Source organism: Tursiops truncatus, chromosome 8, assembly GCF_011762595.2.
Source record: "Tursiops truncatus isolate mTurTru1 chromosome 8, mTurTru1.mat.Y, whole genome shotgun sequence".
Taxonomy (NCBI): domain Eukaryota; kingdom Metazoa; phylum Chordata; class Mammalia; order Artiodactyla; family Delphinidae; genus Tursiops; species Tursiops truncatus.
This window is the reverse complement of record NC_047041.1, coordinates 48,307,014-48,327,941: the sequence shown is the minus strand read 5'-3', so window position 1 is coordinate 48,327,941 and position 20,928 is coordinate 48,307,014. Positions and strand designations below refer to the sequence as shown.

General features: G+C 44.3%; 1 protein-coding gene across 8 annotated transcripts in view; it reads right to left on the bottom strand.

The window, feature by feature from the left end:
• DLG2 (discs large MAGUK scaffold protein 2) overlaps positions 1-20,928 on the bottom strand; it is a 2,041,254-nt gene that overhangs the window by 68,758 nt on the left and 1,951,568 nt on the right. For all 8 annotated transcript variants that reach the window (XM_073808350.1, XM_019948680.3, XM_019948679.3 and 5 more), the window contains one exon: positions 8,484-8,660. In XM_073808350.1, the coding sequence (XP_073664451.1) occupies positions 8,484-8,660 (177 nt within the window). The remainder of the gene's footprint in view (positions 1-8,483; positions 8,661-20,928) is intronic.

Here is a 20,928-nt window from a genome sequence, read left to right as displayed (position 1 = left end):
AAGAAGACATACAGATGGCCAACAAACACATGAAAAGATGCTCAATATCACTAATGATTAGAGAAATGCAAATCAAACCCACAATGAGGTTATCACTTCACACCGGTCAGAATGGCCATCATCAAAAAATCTACAAGCAATAAATGCTCGAGAGTGTGTGAAGAAAAGGGAACCCTCTTGCACTGTTGGTGGGAATGTAAATTGATATAGCCACTATGGAGAACAGCATGGAAGTTCCTTAGAAAACTAAAAATAGAACTACCATATGACCCAGCAATCCCACTACTGGGCATATACCCTGAGAAAACCTTAATTCAAAAAGATATATGTACCACAATGTTCACTGCAGCACTATTTACAATAGCCAGGATATGGAAACAACCTAAATGTCCACTGACAGATGAATGGATAAAGAAGATGTAGCACATATATACAATGGAATATTACTCAGCTCTAAAAAGGAACGAAACTGAGTTATTTGTAGTGAGGTGGAAGGACCTAGAGTCTGTCATACAGAGTGAAGCAAGTCAGAAAGAGAAAAATAAATACCGTATGCTAACGCATATATATGGAACCTAGAAAACTGGTACTGATGAACCTAGTAGTAGGGCAGGAATAAAGATGCAGATGCTGAGAACGGACTTGAGGACACAACAGGGGAAGGCGAGGCTGGGATGTAGTGAGAGAGTAGCACTGACATATATACACTACCAAACGTAAAATAGATAGCTAGTGGGAAGCAGCCGCATAGCACAGGGAGATCAGCTTGGTGCTTTGTGACGACCTAGAGGGGTGGGATAGGGAGGGTGGGAGGGAGGCTCAAAAGAGAGGGGATATGGGGATATATGTATGCATATGGCTGATTCACTTTGTTGTACAGCGAAACTAACACAACATTGTAAAGCAATTATACTCCAATAAAGATGTATATAAAAAAAAAAGGAAGTCAGAAAGTTGTGACTTCTACTTGGGTTGAAAGTTTCTTGAATGATAATGATGATGATGATATAGTGGTAGCTGAAGTTTTAACATATAATTATTAACGAAAAATTCCTTCACATTTACATCATCTCATTTGGCCCCGACATAAGCAAGTGTGGTATTCTCAACCCCATTTTATGGCTGGGAAAGCTAAGACTTGAAGCTTGCCAAATTAGAAAGTGGTAGAAATAGGGCCTGAGCACACATCTTTTAACAGCTAACTTCAGTGTCAGGCCACATCCACTCTGTTTGGGAAGCAATACTTAAGGACCTTCCATGCCTCCCATATCCAATGGGTTACAACAAACATGAGATTTTAGATGGTCACCCACAATTTTAAGACCAATATAGTTCCTTAGACGTCTGGGCTGAGTTTCTCACAAATGACAGCCATCCCCCTTCCTTGCATCCCAAATCCCAAATGTCCTGAATTAAATAAACCAAAACCAAACTCAAGCAAAGGGTCACTGAGATAATACCTGTTATGACAGGCTCGCCTCAAAACTCAGAATAAATTTGCTTTTAACACTGAAATTCAGGTTAGCTAGATGTCTATTTGCAATGTTACATCAGAAACATTGGACTGATCTCTCTCCTCAACAGTCTTTACATTCACTGCATCCCCAACAATAGTTGTCTTTTTCTATCCCAGAGGCTCATGTCGATTGCCTCTTGGGGATCTCTGCAAACCCTTCTCACGGGTAGCAGGGGATGTGGCTTATCTTTTTTCTTCACTTGCCTCAACCCTGTCCTTTCTCCTAGTGCTTCTTGGGATACATGTGGATAGTTTATTGTCAAGATCGGTTAGGGTGGAGAAATAGGGCCCTACATAATGCTACGTTGTTTTGAGCATCAAAAGCTCAAACTCTGAAGAAAGGAAAACATATATCATTTGAGTAAGCACAGAAGTATTAGAAGCTATGCTAAACTTTACCTGTATTATCTATAATCTGTACAGTGATCCAGGGTTTAAGATGGAGCTGGGCATATAGTAGGTGCTTAATCTTTGTTGGTAAATGAATGAATGAATCATCAAGGAGGCTACTGGTTCTTGACCTGGGTGTGAAAACCAAGGCTCAGAGAGTTGAAGTGACTTGCCCAAACAACCAGTGTTTCTGATTAAAAAGTTGTTGACCATTTTACGACTTTTTTATTGTACTTGGTAGGAATCTATGTAAAAGTTTAGCATCACCTTACCTAGTTATTTTACTGAGACTCCTTTAGCAGAAATACATGATGTTAAGACCCATAGATCTTTACCTAAGGGAATGGTGGGTCACCTGTGTAGAAAGACTGAATTGCGATGAAAGGACTGACACACTTCTCTCACACTCAAGAGGCAAGCAATTAATTAGATTATTTAAGCAGAAATAATCCTCTCCGCCCTGGTTTGGTCACTGACCAAAATACTGAAAACATAAACTGGATGGCAAAACTTGAGCAATCAATTCTGACACCTAGCGTCTCCAGAGAATACCACATGGTCATGCTTTAATGAGCCCAACTGTCTTCCTCTGCCTTCTCACCCATCTCCCATCTGGCGTTTTCAGGTTCCCGCCAAACAAACAATGAGGGCAGGCTTGGAGCAATAGATGGTGGGAACATCATTTGGTGCTGGGTATCCCTTTGCCTGTGCTCCATAAGGCCCTGTTGCAAGGAGAATTGAAATGCCATATAGGTTACCGGCCACAGGCTTGCAGGGAAGCTAAGTGAGTAAACCCTTATGCAATGCTAGGCAAGCTGTCATCTGACAGCCCAGGTGACAGTCACTGTGGGGTAATGAATAGAGACTTGGATTAAGAGACAGTGGAACAAATCCTAGTTTGGCCCCTCAGAAACTATGTAATCTCAGAAAAGAGAGATTCTGTGCTAAAAGCCCAGGTTTTGAAGTCTCACGAGTCTGGGTTGGAATTCTGCATCTGCCACTTATTAGCTCTATGACTTAGGGCAGGTCACTCAACCTCTTAGGATCTCAGGTTTCATGTTGGTGAAATTAGGATATTAACACAGACTTGAAAAATTATGGTGAATTTATTTTTAAAGATTCTTTTTTTTTTAAATTTAATTAATTTATTTTTGGCTGTGTTGGGTCTTCGTTGCTGTGTGTGGGTGCTACTCTTTGTTGCGGTGTGCAGACTTCTCATTGTGGTGGCTTTTCTTGTTGCAGAGCATGGGCTCTAGGTGCGTGGGCTTCAGTATTTGTGGCACGCAGGCTCAGTAGCTGTGGCACACGGGCTTAGTTGCTCCGCAGCATGTGGGATCTTCCTGGGACCAGGGATCGAACCCGTGTCCCCTGCATTGGCAGGCGGATTCTTAACCACTGCGTCACCAGGGAAGTCCCTATGGTGAATATTAAATAATACAAAAAATTGGTTAGCATAGTATTTAAAATGTAGTAAGAACTCCTTAATTGTCAAGGGCTTCCTCCCTTGACAATGGGGTAGTGAAAAGCCATCTGGTCTGGCTACAGAGAGAACTGGGTTCAGCCAGTGGCTGACTGTGCATCCTTGGGCAAGTTACTTCTCTGATCTTCAGTTTCCTTATGAAGCTTTTGTAAAGATTAAAGAAAATCTTGTATTTGAAAGCAACTGGCACAATATATACTCTATCATCAGATGGAATTCATTCCTCTGCTGCCCTTTCACTTCCCTTGATACCTGCTATGGACTGAATGTTTGTGTCCACATAAAATTCATATGTTGAAGCCCTAATCCCTAGTGTGGTGGTCTCTGGTGGTGAGGTATTGGGAGGTAATTAGGTTATGAGGGTGGAGTCCTCATCAATCAAATTAGTGTCCAAAATGAAGAAATACGAGAGAAAAGATCTTTCTCTCTCTGCCATATGAGGAAACAGCAATAAGGCCATCTGCAAACCAGGAAGAGGGCCCTCTCTGAGAACTCGATCAGCCAGTGCCTTGATTTTGGACTCCAGAACTACAAAAAATAAATGTCTGTTGTATAAGTCACCCAGTGAATGGTATTCTGTAATAGCTGCCCGAACTAAGACAGCACCTTTATTTACAATATAGCCCTCACCACTGTGAGGCTGTGCCATAGTTACATGTTGGTCCTACAAATATTGGGCTCCAGGCAGTGACTGGATGATAGCACCTGGCACACAGAAGCTGCTCAAGCAGTGCTTGATGAATTGAATTTTGTCAATTCTTATTTTTATAATGGTGGGAGGCAGGATTGCATATGAGTTAAGAGCGTTATAGCCTGGAATAAAATCCCAGTTATGCCATTTATTAGCTGGGCAGTATAGGCAAGTAAATTAATCTCTCTCTGCTTCAAACTCCTGGTTTGTAAAATGAGGCTAATTATATTACCTTCCCCATAGGGTTGTAATGAGGTTTAAATAAGTTAATTGTAAAGGGCTTAGAACAGTGTCTAGCATGCTCTAGGAGCATTTATTTAAATAAAATTTATTTACCAACTTCTAAAAAGAAGGAGGGAAAAGGCAATGACTTTCATACTCATCTTACGACTTCATAGGGATGATTAAATAGACTTATCAAGAGAGAAACATTTTGTAAAGGGTGAAGTCATAAGGGATGTTATCCATTATGAGATTTTTCCAGACCAGCTCTACGAGCTGAACTATACTTATAAAAGGGGGTAGAGAGGAATTAAGCATAACCCTAATCTAATAATAAGTCATATTGATACCAGTAACCATTTATTCTGAGCTATAGTTATAAGATGCTGAATGCAGTATAAAATAAGAGTGCCTCCTTTAGAAGTTAAACATTAAAGAGCAGCCCTAGGGAAGGCTCATGATATATTTTATTTTATTTTTTGTAATTTCTTTAAAGGAAGTTTTTCTTTTTTAATATTTATTTATTTTTGGCTGCATTGGGTCTTTGTTTTTGGGTCTTCATTGCTGCACTCTTTCTCCAGTTGTGGAGAGCAGGGGCTACTCTTTGTTGTGGTGCGCGGGCTTCACACTGCTGTGGATTCTCTTGTGGAGCACAGGCTCTAGGTGCATGGGCTTCAGTATTTGTGGCACGTCGGCTCGTGTGCTCTAGAGCGCAGGCTCAGTAGTTGTGGTGCACGGGCTTAGTTGTTCTGCGGCATGTGGGAGTTTCCCAGACAAGGGATTGAACCCGTGTCCCCTGCTCTGGCAGGCAGATTCTTTTTTTTAAATTAATTAATTAATTTTTGGCTGCCTTGGGTCTTTGTTGCTGTGCGCGGGCTTTTCTCTAGTTGTGGTGAGCGGGGGCTACTCTTCATTGTGGTGAGCGGGCTTCTCATTGCAGTGGCTTCTCTTGTTGCAGAGCACAGGCTCTAGGCACACAGGCTTCAGTAGCTGTGGCACGCAGGCTCAGTAGCTGTGGCTCGCGGGCTCTAAAGCGCAGGCTCAGTAGTTGTGGCACATGGCCTTAGTTGCTCCGTAGCATGTGGGATCTTCCCGGACCAGGGCTCAAACCCATGTCCCCTATATTGGCATGTGTATTCTTAACCACTGCGCCACCAGGGAAGCCCTCATGACAGATTTTAAACTGCACTAAAATAAGCACAGAAGAACGCTTTGTGGGGTATGATTACAAGTGATTTTTTTTTTTTTTTTTTTGCGGTACGCGGGCCTCTCACTATTGTGGCCTCTCCCGTTGTGGAGCACAGGCTCTAGACGTGCAGGCTCAGCGGCCATGGCTCACGGGCCCAGCCGCTCCACGGCATGTGGGATCTTCCCGGACCGGGGCACGAACCCGTGTCCCCTGCATCAGCAGGCGGACTCTCAACCACTGTGCCACCAGGGAAGCCCTATTAGTGATTTTTATTTCTTCTTTTCTAAATGTTTCCTTTTTTTTTCAATGAAATGTGTTACTTTTATAAACACATAAAACAATAATAGTAACATTTTTGGAAAGAGTTAAAATCCTGAGGAGAAAATCTGACAGAGATTGATTTACAGCCATACACACACACACACACACACACACACACACACACACACACACACGAGATGGTGGGTGGGCTACTGTACCCTTCATGAGAGAGAATACAAATATCAACATTAGAGTCACTAGACAAACTTCTTCTCCAGGCCAGCTGTAGCATGGCTGTTAGGATGGCCTTCATCCAAAATAGGAGAGAGAGCCAGTTCAAGAATGACCACCAGCAGGCAGAAAATTACCCCAGGAGGACTGGCACTGAGAATGTTCCTTAGCGGGGAAATGATGTGCAATTGAACAAATGAAGGACAGTTGACAAGACTGACTAGAATCACAGAACCTCAGGGTTGGAAAGTGGCTGTAAATCCTATAGTTCAACTGTCCCACCCAACGTTTGATTCCCTTTTATAATACTTCCTGCCACTGAATCTTCTATTATCAGAATCACCTGGAGGAACTTACATACCAATACAGATCTCCAGGACCCACTCCAGATGGACTGAATCAGAATCACTGTGCGTGGGGGGGAGGGGCATATCTAAGTCTTCACAATGTACCTTTGGTATGAAAACCATTGTTCTAGGTCACTGTCTTCCCAGGTAATCCATATCATCTCTAGTCAGCTCCAACTACTAAAAGAATTTTTTAAAAAGTGAGTTGAAATCTATTCCCACACAGCTTTCCTTCTCCACCACATTTCTACCCTTGGGGCCATATTCGATAAGATGGAACCTTCTTCTACAGAACAGCTCCTCAGACAGCTCTGATTAATCACATCAAAGCAAACCGAAATGCATATTGCCTTGACATTTTCTTTTTAAATAAATGGAAATGGAGAAACACAGAATATATACTAGTCCTGAGAGTTACTGCTTTGAATTCAGAAAACACTGCAAACTACAAACTCAGAACATCCTCTCAAAGCAATGTCAGGCAACTATGCAGGAGCCCAGAGGTTTAAAGAACTGTCTGCTGCTGGGAGATTCATAGGCATAGGCTTAGAGGGTGGGAGGGAGCAGCTGCAGAAGAGTCGGCCTGCTGCCCTCTCCCTACATTCACCCTAGGCTATGTGGCCCCAGGCAGAGAAAAATGGGGGACCCGTCTTCTCTGGGGTGCAAATGCCCCACAGAGTTATTTCTGGCTAATTTCATCTTCCCACTATGGCTGGTGCTAGCTCAGTCACTGGGTCACTGTGCATGTGGCAGCACTTGAATACTCAGCTTCATGAGGATTTTTTTTTTTTTTTCCCCAGTACGCGGGCCTCTCACTGTTGTGGCCTCTTCCGTTGCGGAGCACAGGCGCCGGACGCGCAGGCTCAGCGGCCGTGGCTCACGGGCCCAGCCGCTCCGCGGCATGTGGGATCTTCCCGGACCGGGGCACGAACCCGTGTCCCCTGCATCGGCAGGCGGACTCTCAACCACTGCGCCACCAGGGAAGCCCCATGAGGATTTTTTACATAGGTATTTGGGGTGTTTGCATATGAGGAGGGGAGCCCTTTGTAGCTCAAGAAAAGTTAGTGACTGCTTTGAATAAGCATTATTCCTGACTTAGACTTCATACCATATCTCTTTTCTAGGGTGCAGATAATTTGTTTCTCAGACAATATCTTAGTGCCAGAAGGACAGTCATGGGAAGGAAAGTTCCTTTCTAGTGGTAATGGTCAGAAACCGCTGGGACAGATGAAGGACGTGGCTGTTCTGAAGCCTATTCCCGCCTTTCAAAAGCAGAGTCGAAGAAATGCTTAGAAGAGAAAGAACATAATAGTCTTTGCTTGGGAATTACATACAGAACTAATTATCTGAGTGAAAGGAGGGAGTGCTAGGTGGGGTGGGGGACAAGAGTAACTAACGCTATAAAACACAGCTGTAAACCCACTCTTTGGACCTCACCAGACGTTTGACAGCTCTTATCCTGAGTATCTGATTTTGTTTATTTCCCCAATGGAACTGCCATTTTATTTTTTTTAATTCAAGCATACCTGATTTACAATGTTGTGTTAATTTCTGCCGTACAGCAAAGTAATTCAGTTATACATACATACATTCTTTTTTTATATTCTTTTCCATTATGCTTTATCATAGGATACTGAATAAAGTTCTCTGTGCTATGCAGCAGGACCTTGTTGTTTATCCCCAAGTATCTGATTTTGGAATGGAGGTTTTTAGTCTTTTCCCATCAATATCTGGAAGTACTACACAGCCAGGACATGAGCTTTGTAAACAGTCTACTTTACTTGGCTTTCACCTGGCCTTTCTATAAACTTATCCAGTAAACTATGAACCTCTGAAGTAACCCCTCTGAGTTTGTCAGTATACAAGCTGATAAGCGTAATCTTGAACACACGAAAGCTGCTAAGTTTTAGGAAGGCAGAATAAGCAGATCCTCTTTCTTCCTTTATCACAGTTGGCAGTTTTGGTAAAATCCTAACATGAGAAGCGTGAGAGCATTTCATTTGTGTCACCTGCCATCACTGACAATTTCCCCGCGGACTGACTATCCTACTCAAAGAGATATTTTGTGAACAGTCTGCCGCATCTTCATCTTCCCTCACCTCCACTCCCTGGAGAGCTGAGCAGCAAATCCTCTGAAACAAAAATGGCATTCTTACCTCCGCTTGCTGGGGATGACCCCCATCTCCTCACTGTCGCCCTCCAGCGTGACTCTCCTGGCTTGCCACCACTCATCATCAGAGGCGTTGATAACGTGGAGAATGTCTCCATATTTAAAACTAAGTCCTTGACTTGGCAGCCCACTGTCCTTGCTCTTGTCGTAGTCAAACATGGCTCTGGAGGAAATGACAAGAGAGAGAACATTGTTAGGAATCTCTGGCAGCACAGATCTAGGATTCACCGTTCTGACTGTTCATTCCTGCCCTGAGAACCCATTGCCCATTGGATACCAACTCCCAGGACTAACCCCTGGAATCGCAGTCAACATTCCTACTGCTTTGGTCACAAACCACGATTAGTTCTTACTTCTCCCAGGAGGTTGCGAGGCAGGTTAGTACTCTCTCACTACAATCAAATTTTACAAATCACTAGAAAGGAAGAATGAAGAGAACCATGGCATCTTTCTGAATGCAGCATGGTAACAACTTCCATGTCCTCCCACAGGGGACTGGGACCCTTCCACTCACTGGAGTATTGGACTATCACTAAAATTGGATGGTTGTATTTAATGACATTAATTTAATGACATGTATTTAATGACATTAATTTAATTAATTTAATTAGGTTAATTTAATGACATTACTAAATGCTCACAAAGCAATAATGAAAATACACTTATGTTTATGTGTATGTATATAGACACATAGATCAAAATATGAACAAGGGACTTCCCTGTCTGTCCAGTGGTTAAGACTCCATGCTTCCAATGCAGGAGGGGAGGCTTTGATCCCTGGTTGGGGAACTAAGATCCCACATGCCGCACGGTGCGGCCAAAGAACAAAAAATGATATGAACAAGATAAATTGCTTCCATAGTATACCAAGCCTATCTCATCATTGCATTTATCACTCTGAATTGTAATTCTTCCTTTATGTAGCATGTTTTCCCTACTAAAGAATCTTTGCTGAGCCTTTGCCGAGCCCAACACGCTGTAATATATATGACTGATGGGGTGAGGGAGTTGGAAGCAGAATTACGATGATTGAGACCTCAGTGACGAGCTGTTGTCCCAAGCAGCTGACAATCTGTCTCAAGTTTTACATTGTCCGCCTCCTCCTGTATCTCCCACAAACCATCACCACACACATACAACATGAGATTTCCCCGGAGAAGCAGATTTTGCCACATCCCTGTTTATTCCCCTTTGATTCCATTCTAAGAATTTCCTTAGAGTGTAGCCACTATGCAAGCAAAACTAGCTAGATCTGATGAACAGGTCTGTCTAAAATCACTGAGGACCAAGTATGATTCTTTTTCTTTCTTTTTTTTCCTCATGAAAGAAATGTCACATCTGTTGTCATGGCAACCCAAAAGAGCTGAAGGCAGCATCTACAGCTCTCAAATACTGCAGGGAAAGTTGAATTACTTGCAACACAGCCCCTTTTTCCATTAATTATGTCCCCAGGTGAAGGAATACGGGCTGGGTGGGGGCGAGGTCTCAGCTCCTAGAATGACTCATTTCCACCCGACCATCTGCATCTTCTCTACCAAAGACTTCACAAAACCCCAGCCAGGAAAAGGGGACTGAGAGAAGGCAGAGACCCACTCCTGACTCTGTCACTTCTCTGGCTGGCTGATGTGACACAAATTAACATTCCTGAACCACAGGTTTTTAAATGTAAAATTAGTCCAATAACTATACTCACGTGGAGCTGCGGCGAGCATTAATGACATAACACATCGGATGCACCCGGCCCATGGTAGGTGCTGTGTAGCATAGTGCGGTATAATAGCGGCTAAGAAACGACTCAGGGGCCACATTGTTAGGGGCCATGTCCTGGTCCTACTACTTCTCTTCGTACTAGTCACATAGCTGGTAACCCAGGAAAGCGCTCTAGCCCCTCTTAGGCCTCAGTTCCCTCATATATAACACAGTGATGACAACAGTGATGATAACGGTACCCCTATCATGGAATTGTTGTATGGATGAAATGCTACCTACGGTAATATATGTAACGCATACACAAAAGTGCCTACACATAGTGAAAATCTTTAAGTATGAACTGTTATAATTATTACCTCCTTTTCCCCCTTTGAGTGTATACTTATAAAAATCCTTTCTATGGATTCTATTCTGTGCAAAAAAGAGTTAACACAGCAATCCTGAGATTACATCCTTAAAAAGGCCTGCTTACAAGGACAGCCCTTGGCTGACATCTGGGAACTTAGTTTTGGGGAGGGTTCTTACCATTTCCTATTAAGAACGGCTCACTGTGCCTAAGCTGTTTATATAAACAATACCATTTAAGCTGAATACCTGCTTTTCCCTTGGGAGTCTGGAATTGCAGCAGGTGCCAGGCAGCGAGGGTGCCTACGTGACCAGCCTGCAATAAAATCTCTGGACACTGAGTCTGTAAGGAGCTTCCCTGGTAGACAGGGTTTTACACCCATTGTCACGATTTGTTGCTGGAGGAATCAGGCATATCCTGTGTGACTCCACTGGGAGGAGACTCCTGGAAGCTTCACCTAGTTTCCTCTGGACTTTGTCCCATGCACCTTTCCGTTCACTGAGTTTGCTTTGGATCCATTTCCTATAATAAATCATAGTCATGAGGATGACTATGCTGAGTCCGATGAGCCCTCCTAGTACATCATCGACCTTGACAGTTGTCTTTGGGACCCCCAACACTCGCTCTATAGATTGGAAGGCATATTCATATACACTTCCTCATTTGTGACTCAATACATTCCTACAAAGAAGGCACAATGGATATAGTATTTCCTATCCCCTTTTTACAGATGAGGGGCAAACCTAGCAAGGACCCCTAACTAACCCCAGGACACATGGCTTAGAGGCAGCAAGCTGGGGCTGGAGCGTGTGTCTCCTGACGCTAAGTCCTAGTTCGGTGCTCTTCACCTTGTTCCCCCCCACCCCCCCGCCTCAATCTGGGAGGTGGTGAAGGTGGTGACAGGGTGGCAAGGAGGATAATCATGATGACAACCACTACTTATGCCCATATTAGGGGCCTGGCACTTTGTATCCATTGTCTTATTTGACATCGTAACAACCTGAAAGGTAAAAATTAGTACCCCTGTTTTACAGATGGCGGAGGAGGTTCAGGAAGTTAAGGAACCTGCCTTAGGTCACAAGTACACACATGGTAGACACTGAATCTAGAATAAGGTTTGTCTGACTCCAAAACCCACATTCGTGGCCATTTCATTATCAGGCTCAATTTCCCAGCCTGTCGCCCTCTGGCTGTGCTCACGACTTAGCAGTACCAGGAACTTTTAATCTTCCCTTCAGAGCTGACCACCTCTTCTCCCCCAAATCCCTGCAGTTCCCTTACTGCTCAGTTCTTGTCCCAGTATTCCTATCCTAAGGTCCCCTAACCTCTAGTGTGGCTCCAGGCTCCTTCTGGATTGTAAAGCGTGGGGAGTGGAGGTAGAAAAGCCATCAGGAAAGCTGGCAGATGGTGGCCAAGAAGGCAGGCTATAGGGTCAGACTGCCTGGGTTTGCAACTTTTTAACGTGTGTGATCTTGAACAAGTTACTTAACCTCTCTGGGTTTCAAGCTTTCTTTTCTTTTCCTTTTTTAAAAGCAAATTTATTATTTATTTATTTATTTTTGGCTGCACTGGGTCTCTGTTGCTGCGCGCGGGCTTTCTCTAGCTGCGGCCAGTGGGGGCTACTCTTCGTTGTGTGGGCTTCTCATTGCGGAGGCTTCTCTTGTTGCGGAGCGCAGGCTCTAGGTGCGTGGGCTTCAGTAGTTGTGGCATGCGGGTTCAGTAGTTGTGGCTCGCGGGCTCTAGAGTGCAGGCTCAGTAGTTGTGATGCACGGGCTTATGTGCTCCGCAGCATGTGGGATCTTCCTGGACCAGGGATTGAACCCGTGTCCCCTGCATTAGCAGGCGGATTCTTAACCACTGCGCCCCCAAGGGAAGTCCCTCAAGCTTTCTTAACTGTAAAACTGGCATAGTAATAACACCAGCCACCTCAAAGAGTTGCAGTGAGGATTAAATGAAATAAGATATGTAAAGTGTTGTAACACCAGCCTGGCAGTAGCAAGTGCTCAGTAAACGCTAGCTATTATTACTATGATAATTATTATTCTGAAAAACGCACTGGGATTTGAATCAGGGGATCTGGGTCCCAACTGTGCCACTTAGTAGCTGTCTTATGGACTGTGTACAAAGACGTCTAAAACACCTTACTATCCTCAGGACCCAGTACAGTGCTGGGCACAAAGCAGACCCTCAGGAAGGTCTGTGGAAATATTTCAGATGACCTTTGAAAGCCCCGCTTCTTTCAAGCCTCAGCGACCCTGTGTGCAAGGGGAGGGGAATAGAGACCAATCCCGAAGGTCCCCACCAGGTCAGACATTAATTCTACTGGGCTTCATTCTAGTCCCAAGTATTCTTGAGGGGAGATTTCCCACCCTTGGGATCAGCAACATGCTCTTTCCATGAGTTCTATTTCTCTTGGACAATCTTGGACAATCTGCCCCTCTAGGATTACACTGATTCAGACTTGTCAGGTCCCTAAAAGCAAGCAGCTGACACATTTCAGCAGCTTTTAGCTCCTTTGGATATTAATGGATCGTCACATCTGGGAAAAACGCTACAGTGTCCCATCACCTATTTTAAAAAGCGATAAGCTGTTTTTAATTTGCTTTATGTGCTAATTCATCACAGCAACTTTTATAAAATGCCATTAAGACTCACACTTTTCACCCAGGGTGCTTTAACAAGTCCATTAGACAAGTAGAATTAGACATGAATAATGCAACGACTCTCCCATCCCTCCTGCCCCTCCTGCATTTCAACATGTGGCGGGTGGCCCCTTGCCAACAGGGGAAGTCTAGGAAAGGAAGTGGGGGGGTGAAGCAGCTGCTTATCCTCACGGCTGTGCAACCTGGCTGTGGAGACCTAGGTACCAGACCAAAATTGTGCTTTTTAAGTGTCCCACAATATGCTAGACCTTATATTCATTGTCTCCCTCAATTTACTGGGTAGGCAAGCCAGCATACGGGTTATATGCCAAGCTTTGGAGAGAGAAAAGTTCTGGATTTAATTCCCAACTCTGTCATCACTAGTTGTGAATCTGGGGCCTGTGACTTAACCTCTTAGCTGACCTCTTAACCATAGATGACTACTCCCTCATCAGTGAAGCTCAGGTAACGATGGCATTGACTCACAAGATTGTTATGGAGATACAACAACGGGATGGGGCCTGTAAAGTACACAAGACCAGCACAGAATGAATTCCACTTTGTCAGATTACGATCCTGCCACGTAAGCAATTTTTTTTTTTTTTTTTTTTTTTGCGGTACGCGAGCCTCTCACTGTTGTGGCCTCTCCCGCTGCGGAGCACAGGCTCCGGACGCGCAGGCTCAGTGGCCATGGCTCACGGGCCCAGCCGCTCCACGGCATGTGGGTGGGATCTTCCCGGACCGGGGCACGAACCCGTGTCCCCTGCATCAGCAGGCTGACTCTCAACCACTGCGCCACCAGGGAAGCCCCTGCCACGTAAGCATTTTTGATCTCATAACGGAAATGAGAGCCGAAATGAAAAAAGCTAGTAAGTGGCAGAACCAGAATTCAAACAGACAGATGTGTCTGAATCAAGAAGCCCGTGCTCCTGACTGTAAGAACCCAGCTTGGAACTCCCGATAAAGGATGTTGTACTTAGATCTCATCCCCAAAGATTTCATGATTGGATGGTTGCATTGATGATGACACCGTGGACTAGACTTCAGGAGAGAGGCACATGTACTTTACTGAGCCCACATTCAGTTCTCACACTGCCCTGCAGTGCATATTTTGGCCTTGTGTTGCAGATGAGGAAACACAAACTTGGATAAATTAAGCAACATGTCCAGTGTCACACCAGCTATCAAGGTGTGTTTCAGCTGTCATGTTCTATGCCTTTGTTCTTTAAGACACTTTGGGGAAATGAGGTAACTTTCCATGTGGCTGACATTTATGTGCCTCATAGGACTGTTTGTGTTGTGAAGGTCATTCTGTGTCATCTCCCTCATCAATCCAAAAACTCATTCACTGGGAGTTAAGTGCCCCTCTCATATACTCTTATCTCATCCTGTATTGTGTTTTTTAACATCGGCAAATTCTAGTTTGCATGAGTATAGAGGGTGGGGAAGGTTCATATTCGTCCTATCCCCAGAATCTACCCCATAACAGATGCCCAATAAAAGTGATTTTCTGTTATTCAGTCTATCACCTATGCTTGTCACAGGGCAATCCCTGGAATTCAACAGTTTGTTTTCTTTCCTATAAGGCCTGGGCAGTTGGAAATAGCAGGTAAGGAAGGCCTGAGTGACACCCAGCAGAGGCCTTCCTGTCTTTCTTAGGAAATGATGAACATATGTGCCATATGTGTGATTGTGTCTCTCAAGTCAGAACATATCCATCCCAGGTAGAGGGATACACGCAGCTCTGTACCGATTACTCCACACATCTCTCTGAGGAGCCACCCACACCCCTGTGGATGAGTCATCGTGTCCAAACTTACTGAGCTCTATCAAGGCCACTTATTTCCCCACTCACCTCAATAATGAATTGCCTTCGGTGAGAGTGGTGGCTAAAGCCGTCACCAAATCAGTCTTAGTGGATGGGAACACGTTAGCCTCTGTCAATCCTTGTAAGAGGTCATTGACCACGATGCCATTGTTTATTGAGTGACTGCTGAGCACGTGGTAGGCCTACAACATACATGTCAGGCACTGTTCTGGGTATTTATTATCTGTGATTCAAAAGATAGCCCTTAGGGGCTTCCCTGGTGGTGCAGTGGTTGGGGGTCCGCCTGCCGATGCAGGGGACGCGGGTTCGTGCCCCGGTCCGGGAGGATCCCGCGTGCCGCGGAGCGGCTGGGCCCGTGGGCCATGGCTGCTGGGCCTGTGCGTCCGGAGCCTGTGCTCTGCAGCAGGAGAGGCTGCAGCAGTGAGAGGCCTGCATACCGCAAAAAAAAAAAAAAAAAAAAAAAAGATAGCCCTTATAATGCAGGCATCGTTCCCATTTTACAGAAGGGTAAATACACTATATGCCATGGACTGTGGTATCCCATGGGTTATACCTTGTAATAATTAGTAACCTAATAAGGCAGGTTTGTGCTCTTTAAAGACACCCTTCTCAGCACACAAGTGTTTCCTTTTATGTTACAAGGTTATTGGAAAAATGTCAATTTCTACTGGACGCAAGGAACCAGGCAGTCACTATCATGACTGAAGGTGGAACTAATCGGGCACCGACCAGAGATCCTCACAGCCTAGGCCTCTGCACAGCAGTGGCATTTTGATTATAATCAGGGAAGAAGCATCATTTCTGGGGGCAACAAGTCCCTGTCTCTCTCAGTCTCTCCTGAGTCTCTAGGGACAATTCCCCGAGGGACATGGCATGAGCCGACTTCACATGTCTAGAGGTCTGCGTGTTGATCATTGCAGACAACTCATCATCAGGGTCTCCAGGGATGGGGCCCATTCCAGGCTGCCCTCCCTCTCTCCCGGGGTGTCCTAGCATCTGTCAGGTTGGTTTACACTGCAGCGCCGACTGACAGGCCCCCCATCTGAGGGAAGGAGAGGCAAATCTGAACCTGCCCGAAGGCAGGCTTGACAGACCACAACGAATGGTACTACAGGTTTCAGGGCTGGGTAAGGCTGTAAAGATTAATCTTAAAATCATTGTCTTTTGGGCTTCCCTGGTGGCGCAGTGGTTGAGAGTCCGCCTGCCGATGCAGGGGACACGGGTTCGTGCCCCGGTCCGGGAAGATCCCACATGCCGCGGAGCGGCTGGGCCCGTGAGCCATGGCCGCTGAGCCTGCGCGTGCGGAGCCTGTGCTCCGCAACGGGAGAGGCCACAACAGTGAGAGGCCCGCGTACCGCAAAAAAAAAAAAAAAAAAAAAATCATTGTCTTTTCCCCCAGATGCCATCAGCTGGCTACTCAGAAAATGAAATATGGGAAAGAGGAACATGGCCAGGATGAATAGCCCAGGTTTTATGACAGTTCTAAAAGCTCTTATGTTCTGGCCTTGTTTGTCAGACAATCAAGATATATTAATCAAGATATTTCAGAAAGGCTGACAAAGCCCTGACCGTAGCCTTTTATTTCTGATCTGAGCTAAAAATGTACAGCAAACTTTGGTATCTACTTTTTAGGGTCTTACTGTCACAAATTAGTAAGCTTGCAGTGGAGAAAAAGAATATCCTGATTTGGAATTTCATTATTGCTGATACACAATCACCATCTAAATATTTAAATTTATACACAGAAGACTCAGGTCAAGATCATGAGACATGAACATTAGATAGTCCTGGGCTCAAACAGCTCCTCTGCCATTTAAGCAGCTGTGTGACTTTCATCTCTGTACCTAGGCCTCCCAAGGGATAAAATGAGGGGCAAGAATTCCTGTCCAACAGAGTCCTTATAAGAATTACATATACCAGAGCTTTTAGAACCCAGTAAGTCCTCAGTGTTTGTTCATTGAGTCTAGAATCTAAATTTCTTCCCTGTAAATTCCATCCCTTTTTTCTAGTGTTGCTCACCGGAGCATAAACAAAGCAACCCTACCTCTGCTTTCCAATAACACTTTCTTTTAAGTATTTACTGAATGACTAGTGATATCAGCTGACACATGCCAGGCCTAGAAGGTGTTGGAGAAAGTTCATTTCTCTCATGAGCAAATAAAAAAGGGGAGAAAGACATCCAAGAATAGTCCACACAACTACCCCAAATTCTTAGTGGTAGTTTATCAGGGTTGGTGATGAAATTCACATACCACAAAACCTGACTATTGGATAATCACTTCAGCTCTCTCAATATTGAGTTTGTTTTGTTTGTCTGTTTGTTTATGAATTTCAGAAAACTGGGTGGAAACTACAGGGCTAGACTGAGGCAAGAGAAAATCTGGAATTAGGGAAAACTTCACCTCAAAATCTCATATATGTCCATAAAGGCTCCCATTATCACCTGTTGAATGAGGGCAGACAGAGAAGACAAGAGATGGTTCCTTACTCACCCAGGTAAAACACTGAGTTCAGGATGTGATTTAACTTACATGCACGGAAATGAGATAACAGTTATTTAAATATTAAATGCAACATTATTTACAGAGTGCCTATTATGTGCCAATCATTATGATGTGCTGAGGGCTCAGAAATACACAAGAGGCTTGCTTCTTGTCCTCATGGAGCTTAATATTTGGTTGAGGATACTGGTAAGGGATATATTCGTTCAGCTACTCAATTATTCATTCATCAAATATTTACTGAGCACATACCAATGATGATTCTGGAGCTTATCAGTGAATGAAAACAGACAAAATTTCATGCCTTCATGGAGCTTATGTTCTAGTGAGAAAAGATGGGCAAAAAACAATAAACCTAATAAATAAGCAAACAGTATATTAGGTTAGGAGTAGCTAGTTGGTATAGAACAAGTTAAAAATAGAGCAGAATAAGAGGCATCAGGATTTTGAGATGGGGTTGAGTTGTGGTGGTGGTGAAGGTTGCATTTGTAAATAGGCTGGTCAAAGTAGGGCTCACTGAGAAAGACATCTGAGCCGAGGCTCGAAGGAGGCGAGGGAATTAGTCATGCTGGCATCTGAGGAAAGTGTTCTAAGAAGAGGGAACAGCCAGTGCAAAGGCCCTAAATATAGTTAAAATCGAGCATGACGTGTAATATACTAAGAATTAGTGTGGGGTGCCACAGGATGGCACAGCAGGATCCCCCATTAGGTGCTCAGAAAGGAGTTGACGAATGAAGGGACAATTCTCCCAGCTCCACTAGCTGAGAGGTGGTAGCACCCCTCCCACCCCACCCAACTGAGTAGACATGTCCTTCAGGCTTTGTCCTAAAGGGAACCCCTTCTGTAATAATAGTGATCTCACATCCTGAGGACTCAGCTTTCTTCCCTCAGCCTCTCCCCCTTCCTACCTCTCCTTGGAAGCATGCACATGAGCTGAGCCATGGAAGGCCTTCCCCTCTTCTCTTGGACACTCTCTACCACAACTCACACAGTGTAGGTGGAATTTTTCAGCCAAGAATTTTTCTTAACATTGTTGAACAAGCTAACGCACTGACTGGATATTAAAAAATAAGCATAAAATCATTCAGCAAATTTCAATCCATTCTTTGAAACTCGTGACATTCTCTGGGAACCCTCTGAGCCTATCCAGAGAGCCTATCCATTCCCCTCTCCGTGCCAGGCTGCAACCTTGTATCTGGCCTTATTCTTGCACTTAGCAGGTGGTATTTTAGTTGATTTGCCTATGGGTCTACTTCCCTGATCAACAGCTCAGCTCCTTGGGGTTAGGGTAGTGTCTCGTTCGTCTCTGCGTCTCTCCCACAGGGCACAGAGGAGGCGCACACAACACAAGGCTAAACTGAACTGAATTGAATCAAAACCCATGCTCTGTGACTTTGGAACATGACTTCACCTCTTTGGGTCTCTTGCGGTTGCCTCATGTGTAAAATGGAATTTAAAATACTATATTTTATCACCCTTTTTTCATCCTCATATTTCAAAAGTTAGGATGCATCTTACCATCAACGCCATCTTGTAATTCAATGGACAGCATTATTCCTTTCTTGGTGACACACAGAGTGCATCTGATAGTCAATGACAACCTAGATTCACTGAAACATGTTAGGAACCATCTCACAGTTGTTGTGAAGATTGATTAATTATGGATGAAAGGCCCTCAGATCAGTATATGCATATATGTGTGTGTGTGTGTATAGCTGCTCTTGTGTTGTTATTTATTGTGGGTCATGTAGGGTCACGCTATCTTTCTCTCCTTCTTCTGTACACATTTGCAAACCCCTGTGGTACTCTCTGCTCAATGACTGTTCAGAAAGTGCTCACAGGCCAAACGCTGTGCTACATAGCCTGACTTGTTCAGGAAGAGTTCTGTTTAGCAGTTTGCTTAATTGAATGAAGTGCCTGTAGGGAATGTCCCAGGTTTGGCCAGTAGTTCAGGAATTTAGGGAAAGAAAAAGGAACTAATAATATCCGGAATATCAGTGTTTATAGATTCTGTGAATCTTGTTAGTATCTTATTCCATCAGCACAATCTTTTAACTTTAGCACTAAAGTTTTCATGCCAGAGCATTTTCCATACACCTAGTGTTAAGTCATTCATTCATTCATCTATTGAACACCTACTACATGCCAGGCACCAGGATAATGGAAAGTGTCAGCCAGACCTGGGAGACTCCTCAGCTGTGCCATCTACTTGCTCTGCGGCTGTAGGCACAGTCCTTAAATTCTGTTTCTCAATGTGTAAAGACTAATTTCTGCCTGCTGTGTACTAAAGGCCTGTATCCCCCACAAAATTCATATGTTGAAACTCTACCCTCCAATGTGGGTCCTTTGGGGGTAATTAGAATTAGATGTGGTCATGAGGGTGGATTAGCCCTCTTAAACGTCATCAGAGAGCTTGCTTTTTCTTTCTCTCTCTACCATGTGAAGATACAACGACAAGTTGGCAGTCTGCAACCCGGAAGAGGCCTTCACTGGCACCCAACTGTGCTGGCACCCTGATCTCACACTTCCAGCCTCTGGAACTGCGAGAAATAAATTTCTGATGTTAATAAGCCACCCAGTCTACGGTTCTTTGTTGCAGCAGCTTGAACTGACTAAAGACACTGTCTAATACATGTTGCTGGGATGAAATGAGGTAACACATGTAAAACTCCTACGGCACAGTGTCTGGTGTATAGACACTTGGAAAACTGCAAGAATAATATGCACTGGCACAGAAAACTATGTTACAACTCAAATTTTATGGGGTGTAGGAATGATTTAGTCCCAATTTTCATTTTTAGTATCAATCTATTTAACATTTATCTGGCTGGCTCTTCCTAAGTGCCAGGCTTGGGGCTAGTGATTCTATTGGCAGTAAATGGAAGGAGAGGTTGGAGTAGAGATGTTTCCTGTGGGCTGGAGTGCTGGGCAATGGCTCGCTTTCCCTAATGCTGTTCTCATTCCATTTGGTGAAGCGATCAGATAGTCCTGTGGGACTGCTCTAAAACAGCCAATACACATAACTTTTAGGTGCCTGACGCCATGCATTCATTCTTTCAGCCGTAGTTAATGAACACCTATTATATGCCAGGCATTATGCTAAATATTGGAGTTTTAGTGGTGAACAAGAAAAGCAAGACGCCACTTTTGGAACTGAGGAAAGACAGATGTAGAAGAAATAATTACCAGTACAATATATCTTAAACAGCAGATGGGGAAATAACCCATGAGAATATTCAGTGGAGAGAAACAGAACCTACTCTGGGAAGAATGGGTTAGGGAGGCTTCCAGGAGGAGGAGCTATTTAATTTGAGATCTGCAGGATGAGTAGATGTAGGCAGAAGCAATATGCATTCAGAGGCTCTGAAGGAAGAAATAGCAGGCAGTGAACTTGAAGGAAGACC